The sequence below is a fragment of the Bradysia coprophila genome (genome assembly GCF_014529535.1).
Source record: "Bradysia coprophila strain Holo2 chromosome X unlocalized genomic scaffold, BU_Bcop_v1 contig_20, whole genome shotgun sequence".
Lineage (NCBI taxonomy): Eukaryota > Metazoa > Arthropoda > Insecta > Diptera > Sciaridae > Bradysia > Bradysia coprophila.
This window is the reverse complement of record NW_023503307.1, coordinates 2,777,820-2,800,130: the sequence shown is the minus strand read 5'-3', so window position 1 is coordinate 2,800,130 and position 22,311 is coordinate 2,777,820. Positions and strand designations below refer to the sequence as shown.

The 22,311-nt window shown below is 35.2% G+C and overlaps 2 protein-coding genes across 2 annotated transcripts; both read left to right on the top strand.

Annotated features, from left to right (window-relative positions):
• Positions 1-4,073: 4,073 nt before the first annotated feature.
• Positions 4,074-5,178, top strand: LOC119068653. Its single transcript, XM_037172331.1, has 4 exons — positions 4,074-4,125; positions 4,181-4,324; positions 4,386-4,505; positions 4,803-5,178. The coding sequence occupies exons 1-4, from the start codon at positions 4,077-4,079 to the stop codon at positions 5,024-5,026; spliced, it is 537 nt and encodes a 178-aa protein (XP_037028226.1). The 5' UTR covers positions 4,074-4,076; the 3' UTR covers positions 5,027-5,178.
• An 11,957-nt stretch (positions 5,179-17,135) lies between these two features.
• LOC119068644 lies at positions 17,136-21,818 on the top strand. Its single transcript, XM_037172317.1, has 9 exons — positions 17,136-17,645; positions 17,858-18,017; positions 18,082-18,351; positions 18,678-18,886; positions 18,943-19,311; positions 19,621-20,092; positions 20,154-20,966; positions 21,025-21,267; positions 21,331-21,818. Exons 1-9 carry the CDS (start codon positions 17,520-17,522, stop codon positions 21,570-21,572), a joined length of 2,904 nt encoding a protein of 967 aa, XP_037028212.1. The 5' UTR covers positions 17,136-17,519; the 3' UTR covers positions 21,573-21,818.
• The last annotated feature ends 493 nt before the right edge of the window (positions 21,819-22,311 follow it).

The window sequence follows — 22,311 nt, the reverse complement described above, 5'->3', positions numbered from 1 at the left end:
CTTCAACGAGTATTTATCCTGGGGCATAAATAAACAAAATTCGGAAAATCGATTGTTGTCTGTAGCACAAGTGAAAGATTCCACGATTAACTTCTAAAAAATCCAACCAAAAAATTGCCAAAAATTTCCAAAAACTGCGAACGTCCAAAAACCAAATTTTTCCACCACTCTCGATTATTTCTTGATACTATCAGGTTTCAAATGAAGACGAGCATGATTAATTTGAAAGATGAGAGCTAGGGATGGGAGGCGTTCAAAATTATCGATAATATCAATCGAAAGAAATTATCGATAATCGATTAATCATATCGTTATCGATAATTTAATAATTATCGATAATTATCAAAATATCGAAATTCGATATTTTGATATTTATCTGAAAATTTATCTTGATAATTATCAAAATATCAATAATTATCGATTATCGATATTTTTTTGATAATTTTCGATAAAAAAAAAGTCGATAATTATCGATTATCGATAATTGATAATTATCGATAATCATTTTCATTATCGCCCATGCCTAATGAGAGCGTCAATAATTATAATCAGACATAAATCATTGAGAGCCGGCTAAAACATAACGCTGAGCTCCGGAGTTGCCAAAACAGTTCGCAGTTTTTGGAAAGTTTTGGCATTTTTTTTGGAAATTTTGGAAAAAATTTCCAAAAAAATTTCCAAAAATAGGCCCAAATAACAACATTCTGTCAGAAAAACAGGCTACGAATCTTTTACTCTGAGATTCCGAAAAAAACCCGTCCCTATTACATTTCTCCATACAAAAACAATTTTTATCGGATCTGAGCCCACCCTGGCGAGCTCCAAAATGGGTTTCATAACAAATTCGATTTAATTGTACAAAATCCAATGTGACATTGAGAAAGCCTTACTACTATAAAGAGAACAGAGGTATCCTTTGTAACGTGTACGTACCTCGACCTAGCTAACATGTTAATAATGTAAATAACTATAACTCGTCAAACAAACGACACGTGCAGCATTACATCCGTTTGTTGCAGATATATGCAAGTGGGTCTATTTCAATATATATATATATATATATATATATATATATATAAATGCACAATCACACTCGTTGCATTGCACTTCATCTTTACATTCACTGTGTCACTTTGCGATTAATGTGGTTTTTTTTCGGAAAACACAAATATTTACCTATATATGTTGTTAATCTTTGATATAATAAACGACATGAAAATAACGCGCGGTTTACTTACGACTTACATTAATAGCAGGCAGCATAAATTAACGAAACTTGAGGTTATAAAAGTGTTTTTACGAAGTAAAAAAAAGAAATGGTGAAGATATACACCTGCCCTTGTGGCATAAGTTCTTAAATAGTGACTTTCATATCCTAAATTAATTGATATGTACACAGATCGTAAGTTCATATATGCAAACGGTTTTCATGCTACGATATGCGAAGTTTATAAAATATGTTTTACGATCTTCGGATATTTTTTTTGGATCCATATTTTTCGTCGATTTAGATAAACCTGCCGTTTTCTTGCTTATAATATCAATAGGTCACAAGTTTTGTTTGAATAAATATCATGCATAATATGACAAAACCCTATTTAGCTTCTACAACTCTTCACTATGGTTTTAACTTTATATATTATGTTCCACAGCCGTACAAAAAAGAGCTGATTATAAACCTCTCGAAAGAATATCAGTTTTTGCATCTGGATAATTGCATATTCGCGCTACCATTTAATTTTTTGGTATAAAAAAATGCGATTCTCTTCTAAAACTCTTTTTTTTTATTGAAATGAAATTTATGTTGCGTGCCACGAAAATGAACTCAGCAATAATATAGTTTTTTCGTACGAAAAAAAATTTATCAAAGTGAAGTTATTTGCCGAGCTAAAACAAACATATAATCAAAGGTAGCGAATCTGAATAGATAAAATGGGACGATCGCACGAGGATTGTGTTCCTCGGATATAGATCGTAAAATAATACGGTTGGGCTTTGCCAATATTTTTTTTCTGCTTTTATTTTCTTCACATTTCCATGCCGTAATGACGTCGACGTGAGTTTGGCCTAGAGCTATAGCATTGCGTCTAACATGTGTTTAAATGTGGTTTTTGTTAGCTGATTGTTACGGACTTGATGAATGATGAAGTCTCATGGTGCAAAAGAGGTAACACATTTTGCATATTAAATCAAACATACCCAGTAACGGTTCGGTTATGCATATAACTATTTTCTTTTCGGGATGAGCGCACATCATATTGTGCTTCCATGGTAAATGGCTCGATAAATGGTCATAGGTTAAGTGAATGAAAATTGGTTCGATTACGATACGAATATGAGCGTATATCATATCCCGCCAATGGGCCTTTCAACTTAATGAAATTTTAATTGCGAATTTCAGATTATTTCTCAATTTCGAAATGCATAATCGTTAATGAAGAGCGAACTTGATTAAGTCTTCATGTATGTTTTTCATAAAAATTTTGTATTGAAACATGCAATTGAGCAGTTAAAGAAATTACATTTTCAATTATAATAATAACTGCACATCTAGATCCATCATCATAATCTATAGGCCCAGATTTTACATTGTAATTTCTTAATAAGAAGTGCGCCTCAACATCTTCATAAAAATATGCAACGTTCGGTTTGTGCACGCAATCCACACAGAAAAATGGTATTGAAATGATAATTTGTGGCCTGTTTACAGAAGCTTTGATGGACACATCAATCATTAAAATAAAAAAGCAATGTCCAGACGAAGCTACTACAATATGTGAACAACAGCTAAGCCATTCGACGATGATTTTGAGCATTTGAACGTAAATGTCGTAACATGGTGATGTACATCTAATAAATATAGTGAATTTGATAGGGTAAGCGTACCATTCCTCGGATAAGAATTAGTCGTCAGACACCTATTGTTCTCTCATTCATAAAAAAACGTTTATGATTGGAAGAACAATTAGGTGGTCGAGGACTCATTCTTGTCCGAGCATTGGTACGCTTACCTTATCTCGAAGCTTATTTTTCTCAGGCTGTAAGCTCTATGTAATTATGACGTGTGACCCATGAGACGAGTTAGTCGAAAACTACTCTCATTTAACAGTGAATAGAATCATTTGTTTTTGATTTCGTAGCTATTTTAGATGGTTCCAAGCGATATGTAGGACAATTGTTAACGTTTTTTTATGATTCATAAAATATTTCGTAGAATAACCAAATTGAACGATTGATAAGTCAAGTAAGCTTAATTTAATGAGAATTCGAATAAAAGACAAAACTCGAGATAAGATAGGACAGCCAAAAACAAAAATTAAACTCGACGTGACTTGAGAGTTATTATACGTACTAGCACGATCGTTTTACGTTTGATTTTCGCAGCTTTTAAATACTCACACCACCGTAATTAAAAGCTCTGGAAATGAAATCTTTTAAACGCTTTTTAGCAGTGAAACACCTAATTACCCTTTAAAAAAATTTAAAAAAAAACTTGGTTGTCTCTTGCAAATAATGTAAACTGAAAGAATTGTAAGTCTTCCTTACATTTTCTACTCACAAACCAGCACAGATCGGGTCTTTGTTCACTCGAAGATTGTCTAAGACTTTTCTTTATCAGCTAACAATAATAATTTATTGCATTTTGACACACAGGAAATTGTCAAATTAAATGTTTATCGAGGGGTTACGCATGTAATACAGTTGTAAGATTTGCATGCGAAAAAGGGGGTTTGACTAAAGCGTGTGTTTCATACAATTCCAAAAAAACGTTCATTCATTTTGGCGTGTGAGGGGGAGGACGATCGAGAATTCGTCATTTTTAGCGAGCGCACTTTATGAATGGTCCCTAACAAAGAATAACAAAGACAAAGACATGAGATAAAAAGTGTTGCAAATTCAGTGTGTTACCCCTCGCTCTTAATTGACCCTAATAAAAGTTTAATTTAAAATATGTGCACAGTTTTTTCAAATTACCTTTTTAAACTGGACTGGAGATAATAGTCGATTTGTCTATCTTTCAAACATTGGACGTATCAAAGTCAAGTTCTATTTATTTATTTATAGTTCCAACGGTTATGTATATCTTTTGGATAGCTTCACTGCTTATTTCTCTTGCTGTAGCCCGTAAGTAACATCCAAACTGTGTCTTCCAAAATTGATTGCAAAAATCATTCAAAAGAGGAAGAGCTTCAACTCGACGATCCATATTGCTTTAAATTTACTTGGCTCGGATCAGAATTAAATGCCCGTAGTGAGAATACTACTTGTGATGACATCACCAAGGGTGCCAATGTTCCATGTGTTTTTCCGCTAAATACGACTGGTGAATATTATTATTTCATTGTTTTCACGGAGTGAGCAATAACATCAAATTGACTTTTCAGAAAATGGTCAGTTACCGAACACTACGTATATGTGGAATGATCCGGCCAAATTTGACTTTGCTTGTCCGATGATACAGGGGAACATTTGTGTGAAATACTCGTACTATTACAATCACGCCCGTAAGTCAAGAGATTCTTTTTAATATCTTTTGATAGACAATTTCGCGAGGTTTCAACTTCTGCGACACTTGGTATTTTCAATACAATTGAACAGCTCCGCAAAGTGCCTTATTTTAACTGGCCAACTATACAACTGAGAAATGATAACAGACGTCGTTCTTGCCGTTGAGCCTGCTCGGCGGAAGTAACACCATCTGTTCTCATTTTTATGCTATCATGAGATTAAACAATTCGAAATGCCTTTCGGTTCCTTAGATTCCTTGTCAATCCTTTGAAATCATTTTCTTCTCATTTTAGTGGAAAATATTACGTACATGTGCTCCAAGGTCACCATAGAAAACGAAGGAGCAGTAAAATCAGGCTGCTATTCAGAATACCAGGATGGACGGGAGATTGAAGTTTGTGTTTGTACATCTAATCCGGGCGATGAACCTTGCAACACGGGAAGTATTGTAAATCAGTTTCGATTTATCTTAGTGTTTGTTGTGCTGTTCAATGCGTTTTTGTTCAGTATTTTATGAATCAACATTTCGCCGTTGATTTTAATGTGATTGTTAGCGTTTAATGTTTCTTTTTCTCTTTGCAAAAATAATTATTGTTTTCATAATGCTCAGACTGTTCTTACCTTACAATGATCGTATGTATTACATATACTCTACAATAAAAAAAAGTTGAAAGAAAAGATTGAATTGTGCATTAAAGAAATCGAACGCACTCAATACCACTTTGTCTTAAGTGGACAACGCATGCGAGAAAATAGTCATTTTCTCACCAGCTGAAACTTCGGGAGCCTTTGTAGTGACGAACATTGTGTTGATCTTTGGTGAAAAGGATAAGAAATTTCATTGTCTCTGGTGACAACCTCTAAATGAAATTTGCAACTCTTCTTCCCTATGTTAACAAATAACTATTTCGTTTATTGTTCAGCCATTTACCTTATTCTCTACCCTCAGTAGAATATGAGAAAATTTAGTTCTGTTGACGATTGACACAGCACTGCTCCTAGCAAGAACACTGAATTGACAAGTGTGAAATTTTGAGGCTTTAGGATTGTTTGTATTGTATGATTTAACTCATATAACGAAAGCAAGTGGTAATCTATCTCCGAATATTTTCAAAGTTCATACAGCACTTTCTCACCCGTCCGTGGGAAGAAAATAAAACTATTTTCACTTGATCTGTCACTTTGTTTATGTTTTCAAAAATGAAATGATTTTTTGTTGTTTCGTGGAGAAAAACGATAAATCACACCTCGTACATATGAAAATCGTTGTGTTCACCTCTGGGAGAAATAGTAAATTCCAACTAGGATTCGATGGATCCGTTCTTGATGGAACCTTGGCCCTCGGTAAACAAATAACTATTGCCTTTGACGTAACAACAAATTGTAGAAGTAAAAAATCAATCCTGCAATGCAATAGGTTACTATTGGCCAGGGTGCAAATAGTGGAATAAAGGCTATTTACACCCAGGTTCATCTAAGGTCTAACGAGTTTTGTCTTCAGAAAATAGTCTATTTCAACTACAATTGCTAAAAGTTTCCTATGTGCAGACAGAGCAGCTGAATATCACCAGCTGGTGTACAAACAAAAACACTTTGTATTGTAAAAAATTCAAAGACAACCTACACACAGTGCATTTTCTACGTTAACGTCATCTATGCGCGCACATAACACGTATGAATGAAGTAAACACATTGTTTCGAATGTGTTTTGATTGTTTATCATACAATAAGTGTGTGTTAGTAAATCCAGCTGGTGATATTCAGCTGGTGCTCATTCTGCACATAGGAAAATTTTAACAATTGTATATCAAAAGACAAAGACTAATTATTGGTTAGTAATTAAACACAAGCACATTGTAATTGCGGCGTTATCATTTAACGCGAATGGAACGACAATAGGTTTCGAGATTTTAAACAGGAAGCGATTAGATTAAAAATTACAACCAACGGTCTTACAATCGGCTACATGGCTACTCGTTATGGTCACGCAAACTTCGGAAGTGTCCGTTGAACCGAAATTTCGTCTTGTTTTCCATTAACTGTGCTATTCTGTGCGATCAACCGAACGTTTACATTTCGTTAACATACACCGTCCAGTGATGTTGTAGTTACATCAAACGCAAAATTTTTACATCAAATCTCATTTTACAAAGTAGCCGATTATAAGATTTTTATCAGCAGACTTTTTCTCAGCAGGATCCCACGATAAACGTTCTCTCTCCGTTTATGTTATGAACGCTGCTGTTTTATTTATATGCATTATTCATGCTTCTATTTCATTCATTCGATGAATATGAAGAAAAAAAAATCAATATCGGTCCGATCTGGTTTAGTTCTTTAAATTGGTTCAATATTTTTTATTATTATTCACATCTCGAATGCTAGCCCGTTATACCATCCTAGGTGTGTGTACGTGTAAATCATAGTTGGAAAATAAATTAATTCCTATATTAGCGTACATATGCATGATTGGATAATCATATTCGAAACCCCCTTTTCATTTTAAAAATTCATAATAAAATTTTTCTTTTCACACCATCTCCGGCCGTATAACATAAATCAGTATCATTTATCAAATTTTATTGATACTAATCAGAATTAAATAAATGAGTAAAAACTGTGTATAAAACCCATATCCTTAACACCTTTTTTTCACAACAACAACGAATATTCCAAAAAAATTTATATTTTTCTGAAAAAATGTTCATGGTAAAAAACAATAAAAAATATTTCTGTGTTTTATTTCAAAAAAACCGCGAATAATTTTTAGCCTTTGTGTGATTTGGTTTTTTTCTTCTTCTCCCTCTTTAGTCTTGTATAACTTTTTATTGTTATTATTTTCGAATCCTTTTTTGTTATGATGCCTTTAGGCGCATAATTTTAAACAATGCGGGATGTGTCTTTCATTGACCCCATGTAGTTTCTCTCCGGATAATAATGTTGGAGGTGATACCGGGAGAGAAAGAGGACTTCCAACTAAGAAGAAGCTTCGAACAATTAAGTTATGAGCGACATGACGTCCCGCTAACTTCCAATTTTTCTATATGGATATACAACGTAACATATTAATTTGGGTAATAATTTTATTTTATCCTTTGTAATAATGCCTTTGTTCTTGTGAAATGAAACGACAACATTTTCACATATCCAAATTCATGGATAATGTTCAATTTATTCTCGCATTATTTTCAGCGCAAAACTGGGAATTTCAATTTTATTTTCAATATATATTTGTGAGTGTATCACTTTCTGTTTTCAAAATTAACTGCTGGCTATTTAATGCTTATGCATTTTATGTGCAATGTGAACGGTCTTTTTTATCATCATACGCTTTTATCATAAAAATGCTCAGCTCTAGTCATCCAATTTTAAACACTCCGATTCCAAGTTGTCCAATAAAATCATTAACTTTATTGTAATTTCTTTTATTACTGTGACTATTGGCGTTCGAAAAATAATTAAGATCATCACTTCTGTATTTATCCATCCGCCAGGTTGTTTTCTTCTTCTTTACTCCCCATGCCCAACCTTGAGTAAATAATATACAACATTAAGCATAACTATCGAGATGTAATAAAATTATTTTTAATTACAAACATTCAGTTTAATAACGTTCAATGTACCTACCGACGCTCCTTTTAATTTAAACAAAAAACAAAAGCGCAATAAAAAAAAGTTCAGAAATGGATATGGTTTTTGCGCTTTGTTGTGTTGTTCATTAAAAGGTTATATCGATAAAATACCTCACATCAAGTATATAAAACAAAAAAATTTGTTATAGCGTACAACGTATTTCTGTATCTTTATTGGAATTGGTTTTACTTTTATTATTATTATGATATCAATGCAGAGTCCTATGGCTGTAGCGCCTTTTTCATTAAAAAATAAAACGATCCGTTTGTGAATTATTGACTAATTTGGGAGTTGTACTTTTAATTCATTTTGAATCAAATTAAGTTTCAATCATTTCGGTGGTAAAATAAACATCTCGGCCTGGACCACATACCGTGAAACGTTTTACACTTCAGATAACGTAATCTTGAGGAAATTTTAATTTACCAGATTCACTCATTACAAGCTCATGTTAAATTAATCTATTGAGATACGAAAATCGTTGAGCAGTTGCCATTTATTTCAGAATAAAAATAATGAAAGCATCACCTCCAAGTCGGCCAAAACAGAAATTAGTTTGCAATTCTACTATTTCAGTAGTAACAAAAAAAAAGAAACTGAAGTCTAGGCTGAAATCTTTAGGTTATTTTTATTGTTGAAAACAACGAAATAAATTCCTAGAATTTGGAAAAGAAGTCTTGAAAACCACAGTTGTCAACGTATTCTCATCTTTTAATTGAAGGGTCAGTAAAGGGCTGCTTTTATGGGTGAAGTAAATTTTCCTCTGACGCTCTCTAGCTACTCATTAAAATTTTAATTGATGGCTCTCAGCTCTCATAAATTCTTTTAAAAATTTGAAATTAGGGACTCAACCTGAAAACGGTAGGATAGACTATTTTTTCTACTTGATAGAGGAGCCAAAACAAAAACTTTTTATCTCACATTATCTTTTACTTTTCGTTCCCACTCACGTATTGCTAAGGATTTCATGTAATTGCTATGAATATAATTTGTTAAAGTAGATTGCTTCGATTTCTCACGCATAATGAGTTCACCACCTGGGTCAAAAACAAACCTTTTTGTTCCTTGTAACATAATGTACTATTATTGCTGCGAAAATATTCCATTGCATGAGGAATATTTTCGGTTTCATTTTATGTGAATTACTTTGTGATAATCAACTTCACTCGTGCTTCGTTTCTTCGGTAACTTGTTTCCGACAAGTGTATAGTTTGTATACCCGAGCCGATGGCGAGCCTGTTGCTCAGGGCCGGTTTTTACGGAATTTATTTTTTTTTAATCCCTAATTTGTAACGTCAGATTAAAATTTAGGAACTTTAAGCAATTTTGCTTCAAAAACACATTTGTAATTTTGCTTTTATAACAGATCTGTTATCTCATGTAACGAATTACTTGCGCAGCATCCCATGTAATCTATTATTATTACAACCCAGTAATGTCAAGTTTTTCGTATAGTGGAAAAAATATTTTTGTTGACGCTTCGATGCACAAATTTTTGTAAAGAATATTTTTGTATTATTTATCATAATTTGAAGAAACAGAGGAAAAAATACACCAACTGTACGAACTAAGTTGATATACACATAATTCACACCATGTTCCGATGAAAAGAGTACAAAAACGATCCTTGATGGGTAGATAAAAGTACAAGAATGAATTTCCATTATTATTCAAATTGTCACAACACAATTTGATTTATTTCATTTTAACCGAATGCGTTTTCCATTCTAAAAATAAATCTTTGAAATCAATTCTCCGATCAAGATTATGGCCAGTACAGGATAAATATAATCATGAAAGTCTTATAAAACCGATGTAATGTTGTCTATGTGTCTGATTCACATTTAAATTGGATTTTTTTCCCTCTTTTTTCATTCATTTTAATATATTCTTAAAATAGACATATTGTTGTTGTTACAACGTCTTTGGTATAATAAGATGTGAACATGTAAATCTTCTGTTTACAGTTTTATATAAGAACGGAGCCGATAAATACTTGTTATTGTGTAAGAACAGTAGGAGTTTTTTGTTGGGCTCAGTTAGAACCGACAAATAAAAATTATTTCATTTTAATTTAGCTTATACACGCACAATCGCTCGGTTGCATAAGATCGAAGTTTCTTGATTACGCGTACGAACAATTTGTTCGGAATTGGTATGCTAAGTTGAATGAGATATATTTCAACATTGTCCAGCAACGTACGTGGTCCCACAGATCAGTTTGATTTCATAAGGAGAACATTCAACAACTACTATAGGTAATGGGCAAATCAAATTAGTTTTTAGTGCCAGCAGCAAATTTTGTAGGAGTTTAAGACTTGCTTGGTAGTTTGTGATTTTGACTAGTGAGCAGTGTGTCGCACTATAGTCAAATTTATTTCACCTCACGTTTTTGAGTAAAATACCTTGTTTGGCAATAATTAGACAAATGATGGTCATGGTACTTCTTGTGTGAAATTCCCATTGGTAAGTAACGTACTGGCAGAGTGGAAGCTAGAATGAATAACTGTAGATACACATAGCAACGCGAGTTGACATAAAATTCTTTTGTTTTCGGATCTTTGTCGATTGTTTTGAAAGTTGAAACTTGCGAAAGCCAAAATTGCGTAATCAATCGACTAAATTGTGTAGCTTTTGCAAGTTTGTCATTTCTAAACAATTAGGTTCCAAACAAAAATTTTTTTTATTTTTCTTCGATGCAGAACATTATTATAAGATACTTTGCTTCGTATTATATGCCAAAAAAATGTTTACTTTTTTTTATAGACCATTTTGAAAACCCAAAAAATAACGAAAAAAACGAATTGACGAAACGAAATACACTCCGGAGTGTATTCCGATTCGAATTTTCATGATTTTTTGCGTGTTCAAAGTGTTCTATAAAAAAAATTAAACATTTTTTTGGCATATAATACGATGCAAAGTATCTTATAATAATGTTCTGCACCGAAGAAAAATAAAAAAAATATTTGTTTGGAACCTAATTGGAAAAGTCTCAAAAACAAAAGAATTTTTTGTCAAGCTCGCGTTGCTATGTGTAACTACTTAAAGTAACGTGCCGCAAATAATGGTTCGAAAATTTCGAATCGAAATCATTCAACTTCGATTCAAATGAGAAATTTATGTAAAGCTATCCATTTGATCATCTGACAACACCAGCGATGAACTTAAACTTACATAGCATGATATAGGTAACCTGTTCGGGCGGCTATCATCTGTTATCGATAACGACTTCAGGAATAACCGACAAGCACTGACTAAAGAGAGAGAGAAAAAAAAGTGCAATACAATGAAGTAGAAGAATTTAGATCTATCTCTAGCAAGCAAACTTAAATCAAATGTAATAGTAAAACCGAGTAAAACTGTTAACATGGTTGCCGTCTATGAAATTAACCTTTAACTATTAAAGTAAAAGATTTTATACTAGACGAAACTCTGAACAAAAGTATTAAAACATTCAGTCATTACATCGCGATGCACTCGCCAGGAGAGGCAAAGGTGAATCCTATTTATTTTGCCTATGCTCTACGTTGGGTCTTTCCAAGACATCTGATAACATTCATTGAATCATTTCAGACATCTGGTGACATGTAAAATGGCCTTGTATTTACAGTAAAAATAAAAGAAATTTTACTGGTTACAACGATTATAATTTATGAAGTTACGCACTGGTGGTGTGCGTGTGTATGAATGTGTATGTGTTAAATATGTCATATACATTTTTACATCAGTCGATCCTGCGGATGCTAAACGATTTAAGGCCTTAAGGCTATCCTATGAACATTTTTCCGAGAACCTACCCATATTTTTCACAAAACGCAACCGTTTCTCTAACAAGCAATTTCCAGGACCCTCTAAGATAAAGATGTCATCGCAAAGTTTAAGAATGTGAGATTGAATTGTCGTATACCAGCATAACTGTTGAAACCTGCTACTCTGATATTTTGGTACGCTGCCTATCAAAATGTGGCATTGCAATTGCGTTAGGGTGTCAACACATTTAAATTAGAGTAACGACAGCTGTCCACATTGCCATTATTTCCACACGAAATCACAATGTGTTTTTGTGAAATCAGGCCCGCAACGAAACCCATTTACCATTACAGTAACACTGTAAATTATACCTTGTATACATTCCAGCAAACAATGAAAGTAAAAACATTTTCCGATTCGATATTACACACCCTAATGGTGAATATTAGAACGCCACACGATTGAGCGATTGACATTTTTTTTATCAAGTAGAAAATTTTGGTTCAGATAATATAACTCCGTTGAATAATTGCACACCTGCCGTTATTACATTGCGTTACAAACAACCCTTTTTTGTTGAATATAAAAAAAGAATTGAAATGAAATTCTGATATTTTTTTTCAGTTTCAGTTTGGCTGGTCATATGTGACAAATTGAATTTGTTTTATGAATTTAAAATTGAGAGATTTCATTGAATAGTACTACTGGGGCTTGAGGCTTGACTTTGCTGACAAAATCATAAAGGTCCCGATTCTGTGCACCCATGTTTAATCTCACTCATTATTCTATTATGGAAGCAACCGAGGGGTAACCGACTGGCCAAAATGGTGGCAAATCAATTTCTAATTCCTTTCAATTCCGTTTAATTACCTCAATTACCGGACCAACTCGTCTAATTGCCGGATTCGCTCTATTTCCTTTCAATTCCGTTCAATTCCGTTCAATTCCTTTCAATTTCTTTCAATTCCCTTTCAATTCCCTTTCAATTTCCTTTCAATACCCTTTCAATTTCTAAAGGTATTTCCTGTCAATTCCTTTTAATTGCTCTTAATTCCTTTTATTTCTTTAATTAACGAATTGACACCACTACTTGCCGGATTCGCCCTTCGATTCCTATAATTCCAATCAATTCCTTCAATTCCACGAATTTTCGAAATAATTGCTCGATATTTTCAAATAGATATAAACTTAAAGTCAAAGTTAAACCCTTAAGCATTTTGGAAAAAGAATCGTCAGACTATCAAACTATGTTGTCCTACATTTGTGACTCATTTTGTTAGAATCTTGAATTTTTACTCATACTTTTAGAAGAGATTTTTCAATTTCAATTTAGATTAAACCGTCCAATTGACTGCAGTTTTGTTTAAAATGATTTCACATCGCAGATGATTGTTTATTTTAGATAAATAGTATTTTTCGTATCAAGACAGGAAATGACGAAAAACTTTTGTGCATCCGACAGCTGAAATACGACATATTTTGCCATGATTTTTCATTAAGAAATGTCAGTTTTTCCCGAACTATATATCGTGCAGGAATAGTTATTTACGTATATGTTGTGGACGGTATATTTTAGGCAATTTCTCGGATTGTAGCGCGAACGAAGTGAGGGCGACAAGCGAAAGTGCCTAAAATAAACCGTCCACAACAGATGCGTATACAACTTTTCATGCTGAGGGCCTAAGTTACGAGAAAAATTCCGTAATTTATGCCCAGAGCATGAAAAAAACTTCATTTCTTTACGATTTATGGCGCGGGAAAGAAATTACATGAATTTTTCCATGACTATACGATTGATTAATATGGTGAATGTGAAGTGTGTATGTTTTCAAGTAAGTTGCTGTGTTTTGTCTATTTCAGTTGTCCGATGTACAAAACGTTGTTCGTACCTCGACAGGAAATGGATTTGTTCAGCACAGGTCAGCAAAGGCAAAAGCACTCAATTTTTTGTTTCACTCAAGTGATCGACATCATAAGATTTTAGGCTTTTGAAAAGTTGATGGAATAGATGATATTGTCGGTGATGCATTTTTTGTACATTTGGTTTGAAACTGGAGCATCGGCAATGCTTCAGCCTAACATTCCTCCGACGAATATTCACTTGTTTGTTGCGGCTCAAACTCTTCCGTATCTGACTAACAAGAATCGTCCGAAGAAGAATCCTTCAGTGTGCATATTTTGAACATAAAAGGACGTTGGACCTGTTCTAAAATGGAACTGATCAACACTGTACACTGTTATTTATTGTGCGGGAGCTTTTAAAATTAAAACAAAAAGGAAATAATTTGGTTTTGCATTCGCTGGTCCTTCTTTCCGATAATCACACTTATCAGCATTTACTTTCAATTCCTTACAATTCCACATATTTCCAGTCAATTCCTATCAATTCCGATCAATTCTTGCCAATTCCGATCAATTCCGGTCAATTCCATCAATTCCAATTATTTACCGGATACTCCGGCAATTCCTTTGAGGGTGTGTAGTCAATTTCCCGAGTCGGTTACCCCTCGGAAGCAACTTACTCTGATTACGAATTATTTCTCGTTTTTTTTTCAATCTCATAAAATAAACATAAATTAAGTGTAACGTTAACGTCAAAGAACGATCGCCAGCAACATCCCATCTCTTATATTACCCACAAAAAAAAAATCAATTGCTTCTTCAAAGTTCAAAAATAATTTTCAAGTTAAAATCGTCCATGTGTTCGTTTTTTGATTGAGTTTGTTTTAAGAGAATGTTAAGAGGCACGCGACACCACCTGAAAAGATCAACTCACAACGTTTTAAAACTATGTTACCGTCTCATTTGACTTTGTGCTTCTTTTCTTCTCAATTCAATACTTCGCAAAAGGGGACTGCACCTATGTATAGTATATATTCATTGATTATGCAATTATAATACGAAGAAGACGAAAAAAAAAATCATTTTAAAAATTATTCTTTTAAATTTTATTTTCTTACCAGGTACGTACACACACAACGTGTATGTTATATCCGTAATTCGTATTTGAAATATTTGTTAAGTCGAATGCAAGTTGTTTGTTTAAAAAAGAAAAGAAAATATTTTTAATAACATCAAAATAACTATAACACGATATACACACAAGACATTGGATGATATTAATTCATTTTCGTTGTTCAGTTTGGCATTTCATGTCTTAATTAAACTAATTAAAATGAAGTTTTTTTTGCCGTTGCGAGATTTTGGTTTTGTCCATCGAATATTTGCGCGAACATTTTACGCTTCATGAATTTCAATTAGATGAACTTGAGTTCAAATGAAGTTGTTTAACTTCATTGATTAATACATTTATTTTCGTCTTTTATAGCCATTCAGTCTTTCATTATGACGTCTAACTATAACGGAACAGCTATGTGACATTTTATTGTTCGCATTTTACTTAATGGTCACTTCAGGGTGAGGGTGGTATAATTATCTACACGGGAAAATTATGAGCGAAGAACATTTGAGTTTAGAATTTTTACGCAAAAATACAATTTTGGCAGAGAAATAAATGAAAAATTAGGAAAAATAAAAAAATATTGAAAAATAAGTAGGAATAAGGAGGATCTAGCAAAAATAAGGAGAAATAAGTCAATAAGGAGTAATGGGAGGTTTGTCATCATGATTGAAATTCCAGCGCCACTATTCACTTACATACAACATGTTTAAAAAGAGTGAGTTTATACTCGCATCGTCCGATAGATTCTATTTTAATGACTTATTCCAATTATATACTTCGCGATATGCCCGTTTTACATTAAATTTATATTTAATCGGTTTGTGTCGGTGCGTCTCTCTGCTTTAGCGCATCCCTTTTCGGTGATTTGCATACAAGACATTCGGTACGGTGGTCAAAGTGAGGAGCATCTTGAGCGTCTTCCTTCTGTTCTTCCATATTCGTGTTTGGCGGCTGCAGCAGGACCACTCCCGTTGAATGCGGAAATTGAATCAAATATTGGTCAATGCGGAGAAATTGAATCGATACCAAACGACCATCGGACCAGCATCACGTTAATTACTGAAATTCCTGCATCGGCAGGTGTGGCGCATCGAGCGTACACACAGCATGTATCCAATTTAACTGTTAGCCGTGCTGCGATACCGTAACATTTGTGATGCAATTTATGGCAATATGTCCGAACACACAACATTTGAACGCTGCTCCCTGTTCTATGAAGAGCGCCCTTTGCGCCACAGTTTTTGCACCTTTTCTTTTGCTCATGTTTCACTGGCTGCTTGTATGCAATGGCACTTGACTTTAATTGATATATAAAGTGGGACACTTCTGTGTTGACTTACTTTTAACAATTGAAAGTATTACCAACACCAGTTGTAACAGTTGGCAGTGATACATAAAATAACACAGGACTAATGTCACTACTGCTTCATTGCGCTGACTTCTAAGTTTGAGTCAGGTAACAAAAATAGTGCATAAACATTTGACCAAGCTAAATTTTGATCGCTTCGTGGGACAACAGAGAGCAACAGCTAGATTGGAACGCCAATTGGCCTGTGGTCAAAGGTATATAGCCGAGTTGAAGCAGCAATAGCGTCGAGAACGCAATCGAAAGTGGCGTTATAGGAAAAAAAGGCAAAAGCAAATTGAAATCGACCCAAATGCGCCACCAGACGAATACGAAATACGTGAAGCTGAAAGACAGGCCAATTCCTCCTCGCGTGCTACTTTTCGTTGGCCACACCGATATAAGCCCCTTCATCAAAGGCCATGTCAAATCGCCCAATCGATGTATAATAATCAACGAAACATCAAAATTTGCAACGGTGGTCCAAATCAACGAATTTCGATCCACAATGCTCTGTTCCAGATGCATTCAACCGCGTGTGTTACTCCCCAAATCTCCCCATCGTTGGCAATATTGCAAACGTTGTATGGTGAAGTGGCATCGAGACGTAAACGCAGCTCGAAATATAATGTATCTGGGCATTCAACGCCATCAACGTTTTAGCGAATCGTTCAACTTTGCAAAGTGAGTAAGTTCTTTCACAACCTCTTCCACCTATAATGTAACACCTCGCTTATATTTGTGTCTTTGTTTCTATTCATTCAAACACGTCGAGACACATTGGCAATTAAAGGCAAAAAAGACAGGAACTCCGACTGAAAAACAAAATCAGCCCTGGTTCGCACCCACCGAAGGTGAAATTCCCATGATACCGCGGCAGGCGTATTTCATATTATGGAATTTACTTAGCAAAATTTGTTGTCTAACGAAAAACCAAATTATAATTACACACACATGTCTCATTCAAACAATATATATGTGGCATCGAAAACGTAAATAGTTGAATAACCCTCTGATCCTATTGTTTACGTTTCGAAATTCCATTCACCGTTGGCTGTTATCAGTTAACAATTACAGTTAACGCTGGAAAATGCGCCGAATCGCGCCATATTCACCACATAAAACAATATCGATTTTCCGCTGCATACGGGAACATATGTTTCAAAATCCTCCACCAAGTTGACAGTGCAGTACAATTTACTTGGACAGACCGTACGCAACGCGATATGTCACAGAATCGGTTTTTATAATAAATATTTTGTAAATAAATTTGATTCCGAGGTGATTTGGTGATTCAGTTCAGTTACTGGAAATTAAATGTTACGAGGAAAAATGAAACCGTACAAGCCGTCATCGAAAGTGGCCGTACGAGAAAGTTTGGACGATGACTTCAGTGATGATGTTGAGGACGACGTATTTATAAGAGATGGAAAGATGTCGAAGGTAATTCAGTCAGTCAGCAACGTATGCTTCCCTGATGCTGTTTATTGTAATAAATCCGCAGTGCATCAAAAACGAACACTGCATTGATCTCCCTGTATATTTTGTCAATATGTTTGCTATCTTATTCAACATAACCAATTCCAATTAGTGTAGACCAATCCTCATTCGAAAACATTTTTTTTTTTAAATTTAACCGAAATTGACCAACTTAGAGCTACGAAGAAAATGGCCTCAAACGACCACTTATGGCACCGAGACGGAAAAAGCAGAAAGTGTCCAGTCCCGTTGCAGCTATTATGAAAAAGAAATTCAAATGTTGGCGATGTTGTGAGCCATTTTGTTACGGATTTATAGCTTTAGCCATCCTAATCGGTAAGCGACTGCGAACATAAACTCAATCGAAAAAATTGTTTCAGTTTTGGCCTTGCCTTTCCAGCTATCATTTTCTTAGCTGCAATACTGCTAACAATGTTTCCCGTTCCATTGCAAAAAGTAAAATTGTGGTTGCGTAAAGATGGTCAATTGCAAGTGCCCAGTGATTTAAATGACTATGCGTTGTTTAATGGTGAATTAGTTCCCTGCACTCAGATCAGTGTGCAGAAAACATGGAGCAAAGCGTTTTCGAAATTAAGTAGCGAGAGTCCTGTAAGGAAGTGTGACGTTAATCAGGACGGAGTCGAGGATATCATCATTGGTTATGGGATTGGTGAGCTCTGATTAAATGTTTCCTTTGTGACAGAATTCCGTTTTGTTCTATACATGTTGCCAATGTTGTTACGCTCATCTGCGTTATTTGATTGTTAATATTCCCTTCCAAGAAACGTTCGAAAAGAGAATTTCCCCATGGGAATCATTCTCCTCGCAAAGTTTTTTTTTCTTTTGAATTCAAGAAGTTACATTCGCCACATTAGGTAAATAAACGATTTTAGAGATCGATAGATGGTTTATTTTACTGTTATTTCCGACGGCACGATCGTAAACGAATTTTATTTGGTATGGCCATCCAAACTTTTCCATTTTATTGCCTTACAGACGATAACTTTCAATACGACGACACGAGTATACCGAAATGTGATGACAGTACAAGTGGCTATTGCGAGGGCGGTATTTTGGCGATCGACGGAATAAATGGAAATACAATTTGGCAGAAGTGGACGGCCTTTAATGTCTTTTCATTATATTGCTCGGAGGATTTAAACGATGACACGCTTAACGACTGTGTCGCATCGGGTCGAGGAGGCGTAAGTTATGAATGGAATTTTATTTTTCCGTCATCTAACATTTTGTAATCGAACAGCTTGTCATCGGTGTGAACGGTCGTAATGGAAATGTTCTGTGGCAATTGAAAGACGACACCGAAGACTTAGCGATAGCAATCATAAATTTGTACACAGTAAATTCGATCAGGGACTTGAATGGCGATAATATTGCTGATGTATTAGCCGTTCACGTCGAAGAACGAAGAAACTCGCGAGCGGGGCACATAAAACTGATTTCCGGCAAAGACGGCAAAGTTATACGCAGCATACCAACTCCGTTCAATGAGGAAGTTTTCGTACCAATTCAAATTATAACGCAATTTGACGGCACAGAATGTCTACTGATTGTGACCGGTGGACAGAGTTCTGCTGGTGGATTGTATCTGATTCGGATACATGAATTAATGGTACGTCTAATTCCATCAAAATAAAATTATTTTAAGACTCAACAAAAACAAGCGATGACTAATGTTGTGCGAGAGTGAAGAGTTATAGGAAATGCGCACAATCAGTCGAGAAGTGCAAATTTCATTGTTACTTTATACGCAAATTGAGATACTTATGTTGTCGCAATTCTTTATTGTAACTGCACAATGAAATGATCCACCCGTCTAAATCAGAAATTTATTTCAAACGACACGTCCAACCAATCCCATTCCTATCCGACCAAGTTACTAATGTCATAAGTAGGGAATTTAAATTTTGTAAAATTACAGTCCGACTTCACAACCATCATACAACTACCGAACTCAGGCTTTATGGTCCCTGCTGTAATCACCGATATTACTGGCGACAGCATCGAAGACATTATCGTTGCGTCCTTCAATTCAACGATTTACGCTTTTGATGGGAAATCATTTGAAATCGTCTGGACATATTCGTTTCCGGCATCCGAAACCGTCAGCGACATTGTTCCCGGTCACTTCGACAACGACAACACAACCGACTTCCTCGTCAAATACAATTCGGGTCCGGGCTTTCCAGTGTATTACTATTCACAGACAATGATTCTAAGCGGCGTTGACGGAACAACACTGTTGGATCAAATGATTAAGGATTCGGGTGGTCCGTACAGTTTGCTCGGAGGTGTAACAATATCACAGTCGTTTGGTGGCGATTTCTTTCTGCACTGGCAGAGTCAATGTCGCGGAAAAGCAGGTGCTAGTGACGCCTATCAATTTGTGCCAGGTATTTTGTGGAATCAATGCCGGTGCGGTTGCAGTTTGTATTTTTATTTGCTAAATTTTAGACAGTGACATCGTTCAACAAGCTCGTGCTGATACGTGCATGTTACGTTACAATACGTCGACCGTTTTAAAGCTATATGCTATTGCAAGGCATATCGAACCACCTGGTGCTGTCATATTCTCCACAGATGACCTCTTGTTGCAACTGAACCAAACGGAACTGGCTCAGTTGCAGAAACAAATTTCGGTCTCACCATTGAAACATCCGAAAATGTTGAAGAAAGTTTTGAATAAAGAGACGGACCAGCGTAGTAGAAAGCATTTCGGTAATCAAGACAATAACGCTGCCATACCATTGGCAGGAGAATCTTCAATGGATGAAATAATGAAACGCACAAAAGTCATTCAGCAGCAACAGCATCGCCAACAGCCAACAAACAATTTCATTTTCAGTGATCAGAATGAATTCGATCGAAGAAACTATGAGGCAAGTAAATTGAATCGGGGATTTGTGTATCCAAACGTTGATGCTCTCGACAAGCAAGCGGATGTTGAGCAGGAAAATGATGTGGGAGCTCTGGAAGAATACGAAAACTATCTCAATTCAGATCCATCGAGAAAAATTTCGGTTCGAACGAAATATCCGCAGAACAGAGACGTTCGCAGTAAAAGCGAAGTGATCGGTGAGGATCTAATGGACTATGATGAAGTACCGAACGATCACAGTTTGGATGAAAATGTTACACACACCGAAGAATCGAAAACGAAAAAGAAAACTCTGGAAGAGGACAATATTGGCATAACGAACGATCAGAATCGACCGGAAACGCTGTGGGATCTGGAATTGGAAAAAGAGACTGCAGAAGCAATCAAAGGTAAAAAATGGTATTCTCAACTCGCTTACCGGTGGATTCAACATTTGTCCCATTTTAGATGCAAAAGGCTTTGACTTTGCGACCAGATCCATCCGTCAGTTAGAATGGAACCAAAATATGGAACAAAATCTTCTGTCTTCAATATCATCGACAGGAGTGTTAGTTAAGCCTATCGACCCATCTGCGCCGAGCACAATTGACTTTGTTTTCGTGCTGAATGTCCGAGAATCTGAGGCCTATCCACCGTTGTTCCTTCCCGAAGACTTAGCTTGCGTGGAAGATAAATTGAGCGGTTACAGAAGTAAGGGTTTTTAGACCGTGTCACATTTTCTTCCTTCCTTATCGAATCGATTGTCAATTCCAGATTTTTCTCCGGATGACCTAATTGTACTGGAAAAGAAAGTCCTGAAACAATGTCTTATGAATCGAATTCACAACGTTGCACCGACGCAACCGAAATTTGAATCACAAACCGTGCTGACAAGAATTTCGATATCGTGCAAATGCGGTAATCTACAGGCAGGGGAAATTTGTTCGAAATTGAACAATATTGATAATCAGAAATGGACTGGATTCATGGGCAACAACAGGAATGGTTTGTATTAAGTGGAAAGGATTTTTTATTTCATTTTTTCTTATTTTCGAATGGGACAGTTTTGATTTTGCGTAACCAACAAGAGTATAGAGAGAAAGAGATAGAACAAAAAAAAACGCGCGCAATAATTTATATATGCCACTTGATTTCAATGTCTTGACAGTTTATCAAAAATTCAATGTATTTTTATATCATTTTCGAAAGATAACTTACACAATAACTGTAAATAAAAGGAAAAATAAACTATGAACGAGGAACAAAATGAGTTTTAAGTGCAACTCAGGAGGTGCAAAAACCTTAACACACCAACCATCGACCGGATCGGTGCACTTTCATTTTCTTATATTTTAGTGGGTTAGCTCTCCACACAGACGGAATGACTAGGACGAGGACGAACGGAGGTGTTCCTTATTCAGGGCACCAAGACCTATCCAACGCACAATGTCACAATGTCTGTATATGTACATTACCTGTGTTGCCTAGTGAATCAACGGTGATATAGATTTGGTAAATATGTAGCGCTAGGCAGTGTGGGACTGATATATTCCTAGACTTTTTCCAATATCTCCGACAATATTTTGTTTTTGGAGGCTAATGTCAATTGAAAGAGTAAGAAAGACTGGTAAAAAATTTCATTTCATAATGGGTTTTACTCGAAAAAACTATCAAATATTTTAATTCTCTTTTTTGGAAATGTTCATGAAAATTTATTCTTTAAGATTATGCTTCTCTAGGTCCCCGTTGGGCTTA

Bases quoted from the DNA above. Each gene is read 5' to 3' on its own strand.
- LOC119068644 (XM_037172317.1), top strand. From the start codon at position 17,520: ATGTTACGAGGAAAAATGAAACCGTACAAGCCGTCATCGAAAGTGGCC. The intron at 17,646-17,857 runs GTAATTCAGTCA...TGACCAACTTAG, and splicing joins GAGATGGAAAGATGTCGAAG to AGCTACGAAGAAAATGGCCT. The intron at 18,018-18,081 runs GTAAGCGACTGC...TTGCCTTTCCAG, and splicing joins AGCTTTAGCCATCCTAATCG to CTATCATTTTCTTAGCTGCA.
- LOC119068653 (XM_037172331.1), top strand. From the start codon at position 4,077: ATGTATATCTTTTGGATAGCTTCACTGCTTATTTCTCTTGCTGTAGCC. The intron at 4,325-4,385 runs GTGAATATTATT...TTGACTTTTCAG, and splicing joins TTTTCCGCTAAATACGACTG to AAAATGGTCAGTTACCGAAC. The intron at 4,506-4,802 runs GTAAGTCAAGAG...TTCTCATTTTAG, and splicing joins GTACTATTACAATCACGCCC to TGGAAAATATTACGTACATG.